Source organism: Notothenia rossii (assembly GCF_949606895.1).
Source record: "Notothenia rossii genome assembly, chromosome: 5".
Taxonomy (NCBI): Eukaryota; Metazoa; Chordata; class Actinopteri; order Perciformes; family Nototheniidae; genus Notothenia; species Notothenia rossii.
In genome coordinates this window covers 64676123-64692674 of record NC_136903.1, presented here as the reverse complement: position 1 = coordinate 64692674, position 16552 = coordinate 64676123, and the positions used below count along the sequence as shown (strand labels likewise).

At 42.9% G+C, this 16552-nt stretch overlaps 1 protein-coding gene across 7 annotated transcripts in view; it reads right to left on the bottom strand.

Annotated features, from left to right (window-relative positions):
- The window catches only part of eif4g3a (eukaryotic translation initiation factor 4 gamma, 3a), a 67911-nt gene that overhangs the window by 27461 nt on the left and 23898 nt on the right, over window positions 1-16552 (bottom strand). For 2 of the 7 annotated variants that reach the window (XM_079682953.1, XM_079682954.1), the window contains exons 7-19: window positions 15057-15077; window positions 12302-12481; window positions 11149-11260; window positions 10832-10992; window positions 9576-9710; window positions 8374-8572; window positions 7069-7830; window positions 5685-5773; window positions 3909-4197; window positions 3672-3829; window positions 2426-2545; window positions 1659-1817; window positions 1026-1223 (exon numbers count right to left, since the gene is read on the bottom strand). In XM_079682953.1, coding sequence (XP_079539079.1) covers window positions 1026-1223; window positions 1659-1817; window positions 2426-2545; window positions 3672-3829; window positions 3909-4197; window positions 5685-5773; window positions 7069-7830; window positions 8374-8572; window positions 9576-9710; window positions 10832-10992; window positions 11149-11260; window positions 12302-12481; window positions 15057-15077 — 2583 coding nt within the window. The remainder of the gene's footprint in view (window positions 1-1025; window positions 1224-1658; window positions 1818-2425; window positions 2546-3671; window positions 3830-3908; window positions 4198-5684; window positions 5774-7068; window positions 7831-8373; window positions 8573-9575; window positions 9711-10831; window positions 10993-11148; window positions 11261-12301; window positions 12482-15056; window positions 15078-16552) is intronic. The other 5 variants (XM_079682957.1, XM_079682956.1, XM_079682955.1 and 2 more) reach the window with 4 other exon arrangements.

Sequence of the window (16552 nt, the reverse complement as noted above, 5' to 3'; positions counted from 1 at the left end):
TGAAGGCTAAATGTATAGTTAGGGTAACCATGGGTAGCTCTTTTTTTATTGTAAAACTTAAACGAATAGCATTTATTATTAAGATCACCTATTATGCAAAATCCACTTTTAATGTCTTTTATACATAAATACGTGTCCCCTCCGTTTTAAGAGATTCTGAAGGTTTCAGGAAAACATATTCTCTCTCTTCTGTCCTGATCCACCGATATAAAAACCTGCCTGAAAATGACTTCATCAGAATTGGGCCACTTTGTGATGTCACAATGTTTTTTTGGGTTATGCAACCATTAACCAATAACCAACCACCCACCCACCTTATCACCTGAGTCCCCTCCTAGAACCCATTGTGTTTTTAAAAAACAAAAGCATCCACAGAGGGGCGTGGGGAGGGGCTCCTTATTTTCATCTAAATTAACAGACAGAGAATCAGCACTTTTGAAACAGGGCTGAAACAGAGGGGATTATGGGATGCTACAATGCATGATCTGTGTGGTATTTGGAGCCAAACACTTCAGAGACATGTTTAGTATATATTTGAGACCAATAATATATTTTTGAAAAAGTGTATAGCAGGGGACCTTTAAGTTATTAATCCTTGACTTTATATTTGACTACCGAAACGTTTAACAAAACAATCCTTCTTTCAACTCCCTCTACTTAAGATAGTTGAGGTAACACATCTTACACTTTCATTTTGCAGCTCATCAAAAAACGATAATGTCCCCACTATGTCATCACATTGTATTGAACTGTGTTGTATTGCACAGCATTATGTTGCATGGGGCAGATATCAATCTAAACCCATCGATCTGTTTGCAGCCGACACATTTAGAGACTAGTTGACTGAACATTGAGATGCAAATTGGATCGCACACAAAGAATAAACTGCACAGTCTGTAAGATTAAGAAAGTTTGCTTATAGGTGTACTTAAATGCCCCTGTGAATGCACCCTAGTTGAGGTAAGCTTAATGTTTCACTTCCTGTCTGCTCCTCCACCCTAACACTGACACAATAAGCTGCTTACCGTGGCGAGGCAGCGGCACATGTTTCCGTAGGCCGCGGCGAAGCTGGGCTCGTCGATGGCCTTCTCAAACACCAGGTCGATGACTCCTTTGAGCCTCTCCTCCGTGTCGATGGTCAGGTCCGTCACCTGCTGCATCAGCTGGTTGAACTTTTGTGGCGTCAGCTTGTTCAGGATGCTGCGAACCTTCTTGAAGAGCTCCTGAGGGGAATCCGTCATAATAACAACATCAATCATTATTTTTTACGATTCACCTCTGCATCTATTATGTTCGCTTTCTGGTTCATATTTGTATGTTGTGCCTCTCCTGTGACATGTCTCCATGCTTTAATGCACAACAAGCCCTTTGTTGTCCTCATCCTGCCTGTGCTGCAGCACCTCTTTTCACCCTCTGTCTCAAACCAGAGCCCAGTCTGCTCTGATTGGTTGGATAGCAGGCTGGCTCTGTTGAGATTGGTCAAACGCTTAGAGATGTCGTAGCGTACAATGTGTTGGAGCACTAGCCAAAAGTGTAACATAATGATGTCACTGTGTTACAAAAGTAAACAAAGGAGTGCATTTCAGAAGAGGGGGGAGTGTGTGGGAGGTAACTTTGGGATTTTAGATTTTAGGGATTTTGTGTATATTTGGCCATACCTGTGTGTTTTGCACCACAGGATCATCTATAACGACTTCCGGCCTCTTCATGATGGGTTTCCATGCATTCTCTGATTTCTTCAGCTGAATTTCATCATTAACAGGAACGTGCATGATGATCTTCCTGGGTGGAGGCCGCCGGGCCCCTATGTTCATAGGCTGTGGATGCAATAAAAGAATACAGCACGTCAATGTCATTTGCGGTACTAGTTTCAAACTACACAATGTATTCCTTTACCCGTCTGTAATGAAAAACAACAACACATAACCCTGTGGCTGACCGTCCTGGTCATTTTAACAACAATTGCCAATAATTCTTTACCGACATTTTAGAAATATGACCTCGGCTCTAATTAAATAGACCCTGCTTTGTCCAGAAGAACAGACAACTAAAATGCTTTTCTGCAACCGATTAGACTTATTTCATTTAAACAAATCTTTCTGACAAAAGCAACAGTGTTAAGAGTTATATTGGAAGTCTCACTGGAATCAGCTAATGAACATTTATGGATGTTTGCTTGATTACCAACTGGAACAAATACTTCAAATTGTAACCCATTATTCTCTGACTGAGGATGTTTTTTTCTTTTTAATGTTTTTAAGGACTTTAACATCTGAAAGACTTGTGATATCATTTAAATAACCCCCCACTTATTCAACTAGTTCTCTATTAAATATGCGGATATGTTAATACATTCAAATGTGTTTGAATATAAGATTGCCTGTGGCTGCTTGAGTGTTTTTTTGTGTCTGCACGTGTGACTCACTGCAGCGCCTCGTCCTCCGGTGGTCTGCCGGCCAAAATCTGCAAAGGCAGGTGTGAAATCAGGTCCTCTGGAAATCACCCTGGACTCCACCGCTCTGGATGGCAACTTGTTTTGGTTAATCTGCAGGACACAAAACACACACAATACATTGTCACACACACACAATTACACACACATATGATGAGCTGAACAGCAGGGGGAGCAGTGATCCTAATAAGAGTAAGAATAGGGTGAAAGGATTCTGCCTGGGAAGTGTGTGAGTGTGTGAATGTGTGTGTGTGCATTTCCAACTCAGTGGTCCCTTAAAGGTGACCCGTAGCAAATGACAGTCGTACTACATTAACAGCTTTTGGTTTATGTATTTTCACTGTACTGGTGATAAATCATGCTTGGCGGGATCAGCAGGCCATTCAGAGAGAGAAGTCAGAACCAGATGTGGAGGGGAAGGAAGGAAGGAAGGAACGCAGGAGGGAGAGAGAGGCAGATAGTTGAGGGGGAGGAGAGAAGAACAAATCCAGCTCTTTGTCTTTCAGCTGTCCTTGACTTCCTCTGCGCTCTTTCCCCAGAGAGATTTCACTTTCTACCCTCAGAGAAAACGAGACTTTGGGATTGAACATCGCCGGTCTGGTGGTTGTTCTTTTTCGGAGAGGTGGGGGAGGGGCAAGCACTCTTAGCACTGCCAAGAGTGACATAATCGCAATGTGATTTTAATCAAAACAACATTTCTGCAAGCCATATGCTCCACCCATACGTATGTGTGGATCGGAGGAATGAACCCAACTGTGTGCTGTATCTTTGATCCAGTGCACACAAGCTAACAGAGTAAAACACTGCCTGTTGCTATGAGCAACAGACAAAGAACCCTGTTTCATGGAGTTTATTCAGAACTAGGGCTTCAACTTATGACTGGTTTCATTATTAATTGATAAGATATATAATTGAGTAGCTTAATCGCTTCGTCTTTAAAACCCTTACAAAATGATGACACATTTTTCCAGAGCCCGAGGTAGATTTTAAAACTGCTAGTGTTGTCCGAATAACCACGTCTAAAACTAAATTACATTGAAATTATACTGTTTGAAACAATTAAGAAGTGCAGCAAATCTTTAAAACTCAGAAGCGGAAACCACATAATTGGACTTAAAAGATTATTTAAATATCCTTTGCAGATTAATGTTCGCTTGGAGGTTTACGGACAGGGGTCTGACTATGTAATGGGCATATCTGCAGGGACCAGCTTTCTCACCTTATCCAGCACCACGTCGCTGATGGGTGGGAGACCCTCAGGCTTCTGTATGCAGGCGGGCATGAACTGGAAGCCCAACAGGAAGTCCCTGTTATACTGACGCTTCCCACCGGGCTCAGCCAGGTCTGGACCACCAAGCAGGGAATGAGAAAAAAAGACTGAGAATAATTCAATCGTGGATATAAAAGCTCTTAATGGCAAAGAGAGTTTTGCTAATAAAGGTGTTGCCTCTCTAACCTTCGATGTCCTGTGGGGCCCCTGTGGAGTTCTCCTTGTCAGCGGGGGTGGCTCCACCATCGCTGCTCTCTGTCTCTGAGGTGTGACCTGCCCCGTTCCTCATGGGCTCCGTCTCGGCCTCACCGTTCTCCTCGGGGGCGGCGGGCTTCCCGTCCGCCTCTGGGCTGCTGGCAGGAGCTGGAGCAGGGCTGGAGGTGAGGGCTGCTGGCAGGGGCCCCGGGCTGCAGCTCAGAGGGGCCGAGGGCAGGACCTGCTCCACAGCAGGATGCTCCGCTGGCCGGGGCTCGTCCTGTGAGGAGGTAACATTCAGTTTTTGGATTGAATGTTCTGCATTATTTTTATTTAGTAAGATATTAACTCCTAACAGCTGATCAGTTGCTCTCCCTTGGCTCTCACCCCAGCCTGTTCACGTTGTGATCAAAACTGGCCTGCTTGCCTGGCTCTTAAATGGTGAAATGAGCTCCCTATCAGGACAGCAGAAACTGTCAAATGACTGAAACAATTTCAACTGCATATTTGCCATTAAAATTATAAGACAAAAAAGGTGGTTGCACTAAACAATGGTTTGGTTTGTTTGAAGCTAATGTCTTTGCCAGGTTCTTGTTATACTAAAATGTGTATTCTCATAATTGCTTGCACTCATAGAGTGGTGCAGTGATGATGTATTTGTGTAGGCCAAACCGGGAAATAGCATTGCAAGGAGTCAAAAAGCAATGGGGTTTCTCCATTGAATGTCGGGTATAATGCAGAAAGAAAGCTCTGTGGTACACACATATGTATGAAACTTAACACATTTTGCTCAGCAGGATAATCTCCATTTATAAAAAAATGTAAAACCTAAAAAGGCAATCGCCAGGATTAAAAAGCTAACGTTTGGCTGTGAATGAACTACGCAGGGCTGTGCAGCACCACCGCTAAGCTAACGGCGGACTTGTATTGGCGTGATTTTGTTTAGTAGTTTATTTAGTCACTTGTTAGCAAATGCACCAAGAAGCTTCGGATATTCACAAATTAATTATATTTATATTATATTTATATACACGTATTTGAACTCGTAATACAAAACCTGAAAATCTCTTTCCTGGGTTTTAAGACTCATTCCTGCACCGCTATATTGTAAGAGTATTTGGATAACACCGTCAGTTATATCAAATGTAATGTATTTGCAGCATAATATGGAGTGGAAAATTAATAAATAAAAGCAGAGAGGGCATAATTGGTCAGGTACAAACAAAAAGACAGATAAGGCGGGAAAAAAGGAACACAATAGGCCTGTTGCAGCAAGCAGTACAAGCAGTCGCACAGAACGGACCATTCTATGCTGGTTTGATTTTCTACACAACTCCATTGTCCCTATCTAAAATATTATCTGTACATAAATACCATTAACGCATAAAAAAAAAGGAATATTCACTTTCATCCATTGTTGGTAAAAACATGTTGAATTTAAATTGTGAGGCTATTAGTCTTATAGACACAGGTATCAGGATATACTCTTTTTGCTCTAAGATATTTAAATGTTTTTATTTTTTGCAATCCCTGTATTTCTACATAAAATAAAAATATATTCACTTGCGGTGCTTATTCTTTGCGGCCTAAAAGAGGTCCTTTGAAAGTCTGGCACATTGGGAAGGGTATTTGTCAACATTTGAAGGTGACCTTTTCAAAACTTTCATCTCATTTAAGACCAGTGAATGGATAGAATTTAAATTCTTGCTGAAGGTGGGTTAGTCTTTGAATCTTGCAGGGTGAGCAGCTTGCGGCCTCTTTTCTTACCTCGTCCTCCTTGTGAGGTGCGTCTACAGCAGAGATCTCTTCATCTGGTTTCCTCCAGGTCTTTGGTATAGCAGAAGCAATCTGATTTACTGCAGGGAAATACAAAAGTGGGAGCATGCAATCAGCCAAACAACAAAACAGCAATGGATTTTAAAGTGTTTAGAAGGCAAGATATATTTGTGTCAGTATAAGGGAATATGTTCGGATGCCTTTGTGTCTGGGTAGAATCAGGGTTTTCTTTTATAACCCTACAATGGATAGGAGAGGAGTATTTCAACGGAGGGAATGCCAGAAAATAGCATAAAATCACATTTAAGTCAATCTATGATGAATACATCTTTTTAATATGATAAACCTCGAACACCAAACTGAAACAAATATTGAATATTATTTAAAAAAAAAATGTATTTTAGGGAGATTAGGAAACAAAAAGACTCAATTAAAAGTGAATTACTATACTTTATATTTTCTTTTCCTGTTTTGTCAGGTTTCAACCTCTTTAGGATTTGTTATGCATTGATAGAGTAAATACATTTTTAAAGATTTTAAAGGGCAAGAAGTGACTCCTCATGATTTTGAAGTGTCACACAGGTGAAGGTTATGACAGGTGTTGAGTTCTACAGTCAGCAAGTCAAGATCGCTCCTGAACAAACGCCGATGCCCCCGAGCCTTTCTGTTCTACCTGTTTGTCCATGTATGTGAACCAGGGTGCACTTTGTGGAGCATTTTACAAACCATGATAGTTGTTCACAAAAATATTCCTACCTGTTTGATTTCGAATGTTGTGATTTCTTGGCAAATACAAATATTAAGATGAGAAAATAATCATAGAACTAGGGCTGCAACTAAGGATTATTTTCATTATTAATATCTGCAGGTTAATAGGATGGATTCATGGTTAAGTCAATAAAACGTCACATTTTGCAGAGCCAAATTATATTTTTTGGCAAAAAGGAGAAAGTCTTTTCAATTCAGAGGCAGAAATTAGAAACCATTTTGGATTTTCTTTTTCCAGTTTCAATTAATAGTCGATTATAAAAAAAATTGATATACCGATATTGATATACTGACAGATATTTGGAGTAATTGTTTGAGCTCTAAGGGTAACAAATACATTTGAAAAACTGTTTTGATGAGAGATAATCTTCAATATTTGCTTTATGGCCATTCATAAAAAAACTGCGTGAATGATATGGCCAAGTAATTTTGATGTCTGGCATAATACCATAAAAAGTATAGTTCTCATTAAACAGCATCTCCTTTGAAGCTGGATTTCCGCCAGAGAAACACTCATTCCAAAGAGTTGTTGCTCCTTTGTTGCAGTCAAAACACACAACACTACAAACCGCTGATCTAGAGAACAATAAAGCCTGCAGCTCAGTACCTGTAGTGGGACTCTTGCTGCTGAGTGCTTGTTGCTGGGACTCTGTTTTGCTGTCCGTAATGCCTCCGTGTGCCTCCGTCCCCGCTCTGGGGACGAGGTCTTTAGTGTCTAAGCTCTTACTTGGCTCCTCGGCCTCTGTTGTGGCCTGCACTAGAGGCGGAAGGCCGGGGGGCAGCGAAACTGGCAAAGCGGGGGCGGGGCTTGAGGTCAGGGTGACTGGCACCACAGCCACAGGGGCCAAAGGGGCGAGCGCAGCGGCAACGGGCACCTCTGGGCTCACGTCAGAGGGCAAAGCGTCGGAGGAAGAGGCCTCTCTGTGAGCGGGGGCCGAGGCCAGGGCTTGGGGGGCAGCTGAATGCAGGAGAGAAGGCTCCGGTGTGTCCAGCTCAGCACCGGGGTCTGCAAGGCCGTTCAGAGCCTTGGGAGCCGGCGCTGGAGAGGCAGCCGGACTCCGTAGGGCGTCGGAGAGAGGCTTGTCTGTGTTGGTAGTCTGAGGTGGCTTGTGCTCCCCCACCGAGGGGGAGGGAGGAGAGGCTGATGCAGTGGATTCCTTGGCGGGGGCACGCTCACTGTTGTTGGCCACTGAAAGAGGGAGAGTGACGGGGGCGCTCATCAAAGCAGGGGAGGGAAGCTCTGGTTCGACGGGAGAAGAGGGCTCGGTTGCAGGAGCTTTGGCCTGGAGTCTCTCTACGGGGGCTTCAGACTGCACAAGCCCAGGCGAGGAAGACTTCTGGACAACTGGCTCCAGTTTTGGCGTATCATCTGGAAGGAGAAAAGTTCAGTAAAACACACATTTTACTTAACAGTCTCTTTAAGTAGATTACTTGGGTAAAGGTGCATGGATGGGTATTAAGTTCACAAACCAAACAATCTAAACAACAACAATATTCTCCACTAACAAAGAACTGGTTCCAAAACCTTTGCTTAAAAAATGCTGGTGGAATGTTCCAGCTAAATACTGGAAGAACAGGGAGCCCATCTGATTTCTGATAGTCAAATGAAAGTGAAAGCATTTCATGTGCAGCGTGTTATGGGGGAAAGGAAAGTGATACAAGGCATGTGTTTGGAAATCATTGTTTATGCAAAAGAGTGATACTGAAGTAGCTGGAGGACTAAAATGAAACCTCAGACATAGCCTTGCAATGGAGGGGAATGACACAGCAAAAATAGACCAATGTTACTGATGGTCTGATTTCATATTTGTGTTGTTTAAACATAAAAACCAAGTCCAAATAAAAACATGTATAGACTGTTGGGAGTTGTTGATGTGTTTTTAAAGACAGAGGGGGGGATGTTGGTGCAGACCTGGCCCTGGTTTGGTGTCTGCAGCCGTAGTGGTGGACGGCTGCTGTGGCTGTGGTGGCTGCGGGGGCTCCAGTGCGTAGCCCCCAGGATGGGCCTGCTGCGGCGGCTGCGGCTGCTCTGGAGTCTGGCTGCTGCTCGGCTGCTGCTGCTGCGATTTGAGGTAGAAAATGTGAGGATAATGAGGGTGCGGCCATAAAAACTAGCAACACAGAAAACCAGAGACAGGCCCAGATGTGGAGGCAAGCACACACACACAAACAAATAAGCAAACAAGCCCAAACGCAAGATTTAAAGCAGAAACAAGGAGCCCGATGGGGTGGGGATGGATTCATAGGACAGCGATGGAGGACAAAATAAAGATCAATGTGGGAGAAATAGCAGGAGGAGGGAACGGCTCAGAACAATGAAGAGGAGTGGAGATAAGATAGAGAGGGAAATAAATCAAGAGGGGCACAAAAAGACAGAGAAAGAGAGGAAAGACTGTTAACATCCACAGGAGGACACAGGGAGGAAGAAGTCACAACGTCCTTCTTCAGAATCCAGGGAAGCTGTTTGATTTGGGTTTTCCTTCTTTTTTTTTTAAAGTGCCAATAGCAATAGTGCATTGGTTTCCAACTTCTGTCATTTGACCCAGAGCTTGCTGGATTCCATTTTATACATCTAATTGGGGCGGCAGAGCTTTTTTTTTTTATGAACAGAAGGGATATGAAATATAATCTGAGCGGGTTCTGTAGAAGACGCAGGAGAATATATACAGAACATATGCAGTAAGTAAAAACAGTGATAGAAAATAAGCAGGTGTAGGATTAGAACAGCTACTAACAAGATTACAGTGAATTCATTATCAGAAAATCAAGTAAGAGCCAAGTTCAGCTGAAAAGTCCCAGGAACATATGACAGGGAAAACCCAAGACTGCTGCAGAGCAGAAACACATTAAAACAAGTGCTTTAAGATGATGTGAAGTCCAGAGGAATGTTCTGGACTCAAAGCCATCATGAATTACTTATGAGAAGGCAAGATGGCCGCATAAATGAAAGACCCACAGGCCGTATCCTGTGTGTCACACACATGGTGGAGAGGGTTGGAGCTCACACTGTAACATGAGACACCTTCTCTCCTCAGCTCCAGTCTATTCAGCTGCTCTCAATGCTACACTAACACAACTGTAACTACAGTAGATGAGCCTGTCAGAGAGCCATACCTGTGGGGGTGTCGGGGTAGAGGAGGGGCGGCCAATAGGAGGCGTTGAATTCCTGCTCCCTGAACCCCCTGCCATGATCTCGTCTGTGATGTCCCTGCCGCCCTGATTGGGGTCACGGATACGGATCTGGGCGGACAATGGCACAAAAAAACAATACACTAAAGCATACGAGTTTGAGAGGAACCCTGCGTCAGATATGTTGGGAGCATGCTTCTCATCTGTAGCGGTATACACTAACCAGAGCTTGAGGTATTCTATTTAAGGAACAGGAAACTAGTCACTGACACTTAAATAAAAAAAACGTAAGTATTTCACCATAGAACATAGAAAGAGAACTTATAATTTTGCATTGTGTTTTAATTGAACCACTAAAAACCTGCAGATGTACATTTTAATCAAACTGTCTTAAGGTGATACGGTCAATATGTTATTTAAAATGGGTGCCAGAAGTAAACTTTGGTACTTTTAAGACAGCACAGAACACGGAGAGTTGTGTGCATCCAGCTGTTTAGCTAGAGCGAATTAAAGAGCAGGTGAGAAAGTCTGCAAATGAGGAATAAAGACTATTATAATTCAGAATCAAAACATCTCTTCTCTCAATCCACATTTTGTGATGGGAATCATGATATCGTCAAGGCTACAGAACAGCTTTTTAATCTGCCTCTACAGAAGATGATTTTACACACAGATTCAAATTTGTATTTTGACTACCGTAATTTTCGGACTATAAGCCGCACCTGAATATAAGCCGCAGCAGCGGCATACCACTCTCGGTTCCACTTTTACTTTTGCGCGCTACCTGTCTCACTCTTTTCCGGCCTCCAGCTTTTCCTGCTGGAACCCGCCGCTTAAAGGTGGGGGTCCGCGGACCGGCCATAGAGCCCATAGAGTTAAAGGTGTTGGCCGTTAGCTGTAAAAATCCATAGATTAGCCGCACCGTTATATAAGCCGCAGCGTCGAAAAATAGGGAAAAAGGCGCGGCTTATAGTCCGAAAATTACGGTATATTTGCTTTTTGGTAGGAAACATAAGAGTTGGTTCATATCCATGTTAACGTGTGCAAGCATTGTTTTTTTGAATTTCCCCAGAAAATATAGCCATCTGATTAAAGGCTTTTTTTACTTTTTAGAAGAGTGGCTTGGACCTTCCATCGTTTTGAAAAGATTACAAATTTGACAATTGCTGGAGGTTCAGAGTCAACAAGAAATGATTTGGTCAAATATGTACCGTTTTGAAAAAAAGACCTAAGGTACTCACTGTTTTCTTCTCACGCTTGGTTGGTGGAGGTTGCTGTGGTGTAGGCACTATGATGGGGGGTGAGGGGGGGTACACAGACTGTCCGGGGTAGTACTGGGGAACAGCTGTGGGGACGGGAGCGGGAACCGTGGGTGAGACAGGCGGGTGGTACCTGAGGGGGTCTGAATGCAGAAAGGAAAGAGAAGAAAACTGATATCAGCACAACATTCCCGTGCTTTGGAGGAAAACAAGGCTGACTGTTTGTTTGGGGTCAATTCAGATTAGAATGTGGCATAGGAATAATAATTGATGTTTGCAGAGTTCAATTAATGACTCACGATATGGGGAAGAGTAGTCCCCTGGCCCCGGCCCAGGATAGAAGGTGCCGGACCCCGGAGGCTGTACAGAATACTGCTGAGGGGGTCCCACGTAGGGCGTACTGTGGCGATACTGCAAGGAGAGGACAAAGAGAGACAGCTAAACACATGCTCACTTTTGCAATCTGTGAAATCTTTTTCTATTTTGCACATTTGCATAATCATCCTTCTGTGAGATTTTAGATAAGAGCTGTCTTTCAAATCCTTTGTAGATAAATTATATGAACGGTGTTCCTAGAATTCACTCAAATCTAACCCATACCAGCAGCAGCCAGAGAGGATTTCTCTATCTTAACAGCACCAAAAGAAAGATAATTGCAGGTGTTTTACAGAAGTTAAATTAGATGATGTTTTCTTAATTTCTGCATACAATTATTTGTTGAATTATATAAAGAAAAAGGCTTTTATACATTCAATAGCAGACACAAACATATCAGGAACTGAGGTATGGAGAAGTGTGTTTCCTATGATACCACTCTCCTACCTGCTCAATGTGATGCCTAAAAACAGGAGATTGGGGAAACAGCTATCCTTTTTAAAACATAACAAAATCTGGCAGCAAGGACTCGTAAAGCTCAATTATCACAAAATAATGTCCTGTTGTTTTATTTTGTATCCAAATTAAAGTGTAAAACGTAATATTGTGATTTTACGGGCATTGTGTTCTGGAATATTTCTTGGCCAAGTGCAGTAGCATTATAGAAATGAGAGGTTATCCTTGATTCCAGACTTTGTACTAAGGTAAGCTAACTGTTAAATGTCTGATACTTCTTATTAACAAACGGTTGGCTTCATTCTCCTAATCTAACTCAAATCTAATGCAAAAAATAAAACATAAAAAATGACTTCAAATATTGTCCTTCAATCTGTTCAATCCATGATGATTGAACAGATTGCAGCCAAAGAACATGTTCTCACTAGTTACTCAATACAATACAAATCATCTTTGAAATTGAACATTTTGTTCATCCTAAATGTTCAGAATCTGCGTTCATCATAATAAATACAAAATCAAATCATATTTTTAGAAGTGATGTGCATACATAACTATAGCTCGAACTGAGGTATAAGACCAAATGTAATTGTAAGACCCAGTTCAGTCTGCCTGTGTCACCTGTGGGATGTAGTACTGAGCAGCCTGTGGGGAGGGGAAAGGCATGGGGGCCATGGTCATCATGATGGGCTGGTTGGTGGGGTAGACAGCTGCTGTAGGCGTCTGGGAGCCGGGCCGTAAGGAGGGGCTGTTAGTAGGGATGGTGGGCCTCGCAGTCTGCATCTGAGTCCTCTGGAAAAACTGAAGGCAACATGTGAAGAAAACCCAGAGGAACAACAAGAGACATTTAATGCTATCCAGGAGGCGGCCATCTCACTTCCTCATGCTGCCATGCTTTGTCTAAAACACAAACGGGTACTGTTTTTCTTAGATGTCTCCACCATTTGGCCTACACATTTCTCACAGTGAGACAGTCCTGGTATCTATCAGCAGCGTAAAGAGAAACGAGGGGGAAAAAAGGCCCAGCACCGCTACTTCCTCTACACTCTCATTCAGACTGAGGGATGAAAGGCTAAATGATTTCTAGGCAGCCATGCACACTTTTATACTATGATGTAATGCCTTTGTAAGCCGTAATTTCCACCATGATTTGCTTTACTTAACATCTAAAACTGTATTTAACTGCCAAGCACTATCATGAATCAGATACATGACATGGACAAAGCAGGGAGCACTGCTCTTTGTTTAGACACCTAAATACTTCCTCCTACACGCCTAGGATGGACTAACTAGAAGCTTTAAAAGCATCATTAAATCATATTGAGGAACAATTTAGTAAAAAGCACGGCACATAAGCCGTGAAACAAAAAAGTAATCAGAATGAACTGTCACAATTATTCTAGACCTTCACAATGTATTCTTCAGGAAGGTTATTTTGATGTTTTTGTTATTATCATTATGAAGGTGCGAGGGAGGCAGACATATATAAATGGTTGAAGTGGTTGATCATTTCACTAACGTTTAACTAACTGAATGGAGACTAGCTGCAAAACATTGTGTTGTTGTCAAGGGATGTTTCAGGTATCGTGAGCGGATTTCTTTAAACAACTTGAGAACGTAAGAGTTAAGCAACAAAAGATTGAAAAGCCAGACTACACATCAGCTACTGAGCCTAGTTTCACAGGAACAACAGGTTTCTAACTGGTCCCAAATGCAGCTGACACAATCTAAAAAGTTGGCATATAACGCCGGTGACGATTCCTCTGGTTTAACTAACCACTTCATGCAAGACCTGATTTCAAAAGCCTCCTTCTTACTTTTAAAGGCTTTTAATGGAGTGGCTGCCTCAAATATATCCAGCTTTATTTCCCCATACACTTAATCACCCCTTTACATTCCCTTGATGCTGGTTACTTTACCATTCCTCGATTTAATAAGAACTCTTTTGGCGGTCGAGCCTTTGCCCACAGCTGCCCTCCTCCAGCTGCACATTTGGGAGGCAAGCCCTGTTGATACTTTAATCTTTATCAGGAAACACATCTTTTTTCTGTTAGCTGTAATCTGTCCTGATTTCACTGGTCTGTTGCCAAATCTCTTCACCGTTATACCTTCTTAACAACGAGGCTGGATATCCCATGCCTGTTATCGCTACGACGTCAAATCTGTTTTTAAAATGAATAATCTCAACCTCCTCATATTTATATATGTTACATGTGTAACAGTCTCCCAACAGCTCAAAGCTCTATACACTACGAGTCAACATTCATACAATGATGAAAGTGCCGTCCTACTCGCAGGAGCACAACCAAAAGCTCATTTACACACAGCTGCCTCTTTTAATTGTGTTATTGTGGTCAGCCTGCCGACTGTAAACAAGCTGCACACAGCTGTAGAAAAGAAAAGAAAAACTCTTGGCCAGCTGAATGGCTTTGAATACCTTTTTATGTGTGTGAGCAGCTTGGCCAACGTTGCAGTTGTGCTGAATGTGTGACAGACACAGCATGGCTTTCTTCATCAGGCAGCAATATGGCCTTTTCTCAAGCCTCACATAAAACACACTCTTAGTGAATGCAGCTACATTTCAATACAGCACGTCACAATCAGTTAAAACGTTTATTAATGGGCAGGTTTTGTGTTTGGACAAAAGGAAGACCACTACCAACAGCTGACAGACTTCCAAGCAACTAAGGGCTCATGCTGGGAATATCCCAAGCGCAGTCACACTGGGCTCCAGTGAAAGAAAGAATAAACAATGCTGCAAAGCGGTCTAAAAATACCCAGGAGGGAAATCACCTTTAACATAATAAAAAATATATTGCAAATAGCCCTGTGGACATTTGGGAAAGGACCAGGAAGCTGTTCATTACAAGCTGCCCTAAAGACAGTCTCGGTAAAAATCGCTGTCAAAGCAAGAAATATGAGTCGACAGACAAAACAACCTTTCAACACTGTCAACAAAAAAAAGTGCTTTGTAACTTGGGCTGAAAGTAATCACTGAAACAATAAGTGTGCTCTCCAGCAACGTTGAAACCAATTGGCACAAGACATTCACAGACACATTCTTATTACATGGGTGATACAGAAAATACACTGATCTCTTTCATTCCGCATGCTGTTCATTCAATTGTGCAGGCTAATTAAAGATGAGTAATGAGTGGAGGGAAAACTACAAAATGATGAAGGTGCAGTAATGATCCTCTACATAAAAGGCAGGAAATAATGATGATACATTGATCTGTCTACTGAGCATACACTGGGGTGAAGATGAGGGGGTGCATGGGGATAGAAGTCAGGAGGAACGGGATCATTTGAGGATGATCCTCATCATGCCATGCAGGTCTGCAGGGAGACTTTTCAAAAGAGAGGCTAATGTTACCTGGATGGGCCTGAATCCTCCCTTGAGTTTTGAAAGCAGGAAAGAGAGAAAAAGCCAATGGGAAGCTGGTACTGGTGACTCAATACAAACACAAGCGGGCAATCAGTCACCCACACACATCAAGGCAGGGAACTACCCAATTATATCCCTCTGCCTGACACTGAAACTGGTCCTGAGCCACTTTGATTGGCAAGAATACCTCGCACAATAGAAAAGTGTGTCCTTGGGGTGGGTGGTAAAGTGGAAAAAAGCTTCAGTGAAAATGTCACATCAGCATTTGCCACCCTGACATAACATGCACGGTTGCACTTATATCCTCCGTCCACAAAATCCTGTCTCACCCAAACATACACTTTACTTCCAACTGGTATTACTTTTCTCAAATTGTGCAGTCCCTGCGCCACAAAGTGTTCTCTGCCAGGGAGGGAGGGGGGCTGACAGGTATCACTTCACTGCCTTGATAGCCTGGCAGCTCAAATGTTTGATATAAAGTTAAAGTTAAAAAAAGTTAAAGCCTTTTATTGTCATTATACACAGAGTATAACGAGATTCAGAGTGCATCTCTGTCCCGGCGTGCAAAAAATACAAACAAATACATAACACTAAAAAACACGGCAATAGGACAGACAACATACAATCACACGGGGGAATAAATATTTAAAAATATTGATATAAAAATAGTATATGAAGTGCATTAAAAGTGTGTGTATGTGTGAGAATGGTTACGGTTATTGCATTATGTGTGGTGGTTAAGCAGCCTGACGGCCCAGGGGTAGAAACTGTTTTTGAGTCTGTTTGTCCGTGACTTGAAGCTCTTGTATCTCCTCCCAGAGGGCAGGAGAGACAACAGTCTGTGACCTGGGTGAGAGCTGTCCTTTATTCTTTTGTTAGCTCTGCTGCGGCAGCGTGAGGTGGAGATGTATTCCAGAGAGGGCAGCAGGCAGCCGTTGGTTTTCTCTGCCATCCTGATCACTCTCTGCAGGGCTTTCTTGTCCGCAGCTGAGCATCCTGCATACCACCCCGAGATGGAGTATGAAAGCACGCTCTCGATGGTCGCCCTGAGGACACCAGCAGCTTCTTGTTCAGTCGGTTCCTCCAAAGCACCCTCAGGAAGTGTAGTTGCTGCTGGGCCTTCTTAACTGCTGCAGTGGTGTGTGTTGTCCAGCTGAGGCTCTCCGAAATGTGAACCCCCAGGAAATTAAAGGTGGAGACCCTCTCCACTCTCTCTCCATTGAGGTGAATGGGGGCGTGCTCTGGACGGTGCTTTCTGAAGTCTATGATGATTTCTTTTGTTTTGCTAGTGTTCATATATAGGTTGTTTGCTGAACACCACGCAGACAGCTTCAGGATCTCGTCTCTGTATGCCGACTCGTCGTCTCCCTTATATATTTGGCCGACAACAGTGGTGTCATCTGCAAATTTGATAATGGAGTTGGAGGGGTGAATGGGAGAGCAGTCGTGTGTGTAGAGAGTGTAGACTAGAGGGCTCAGCACGC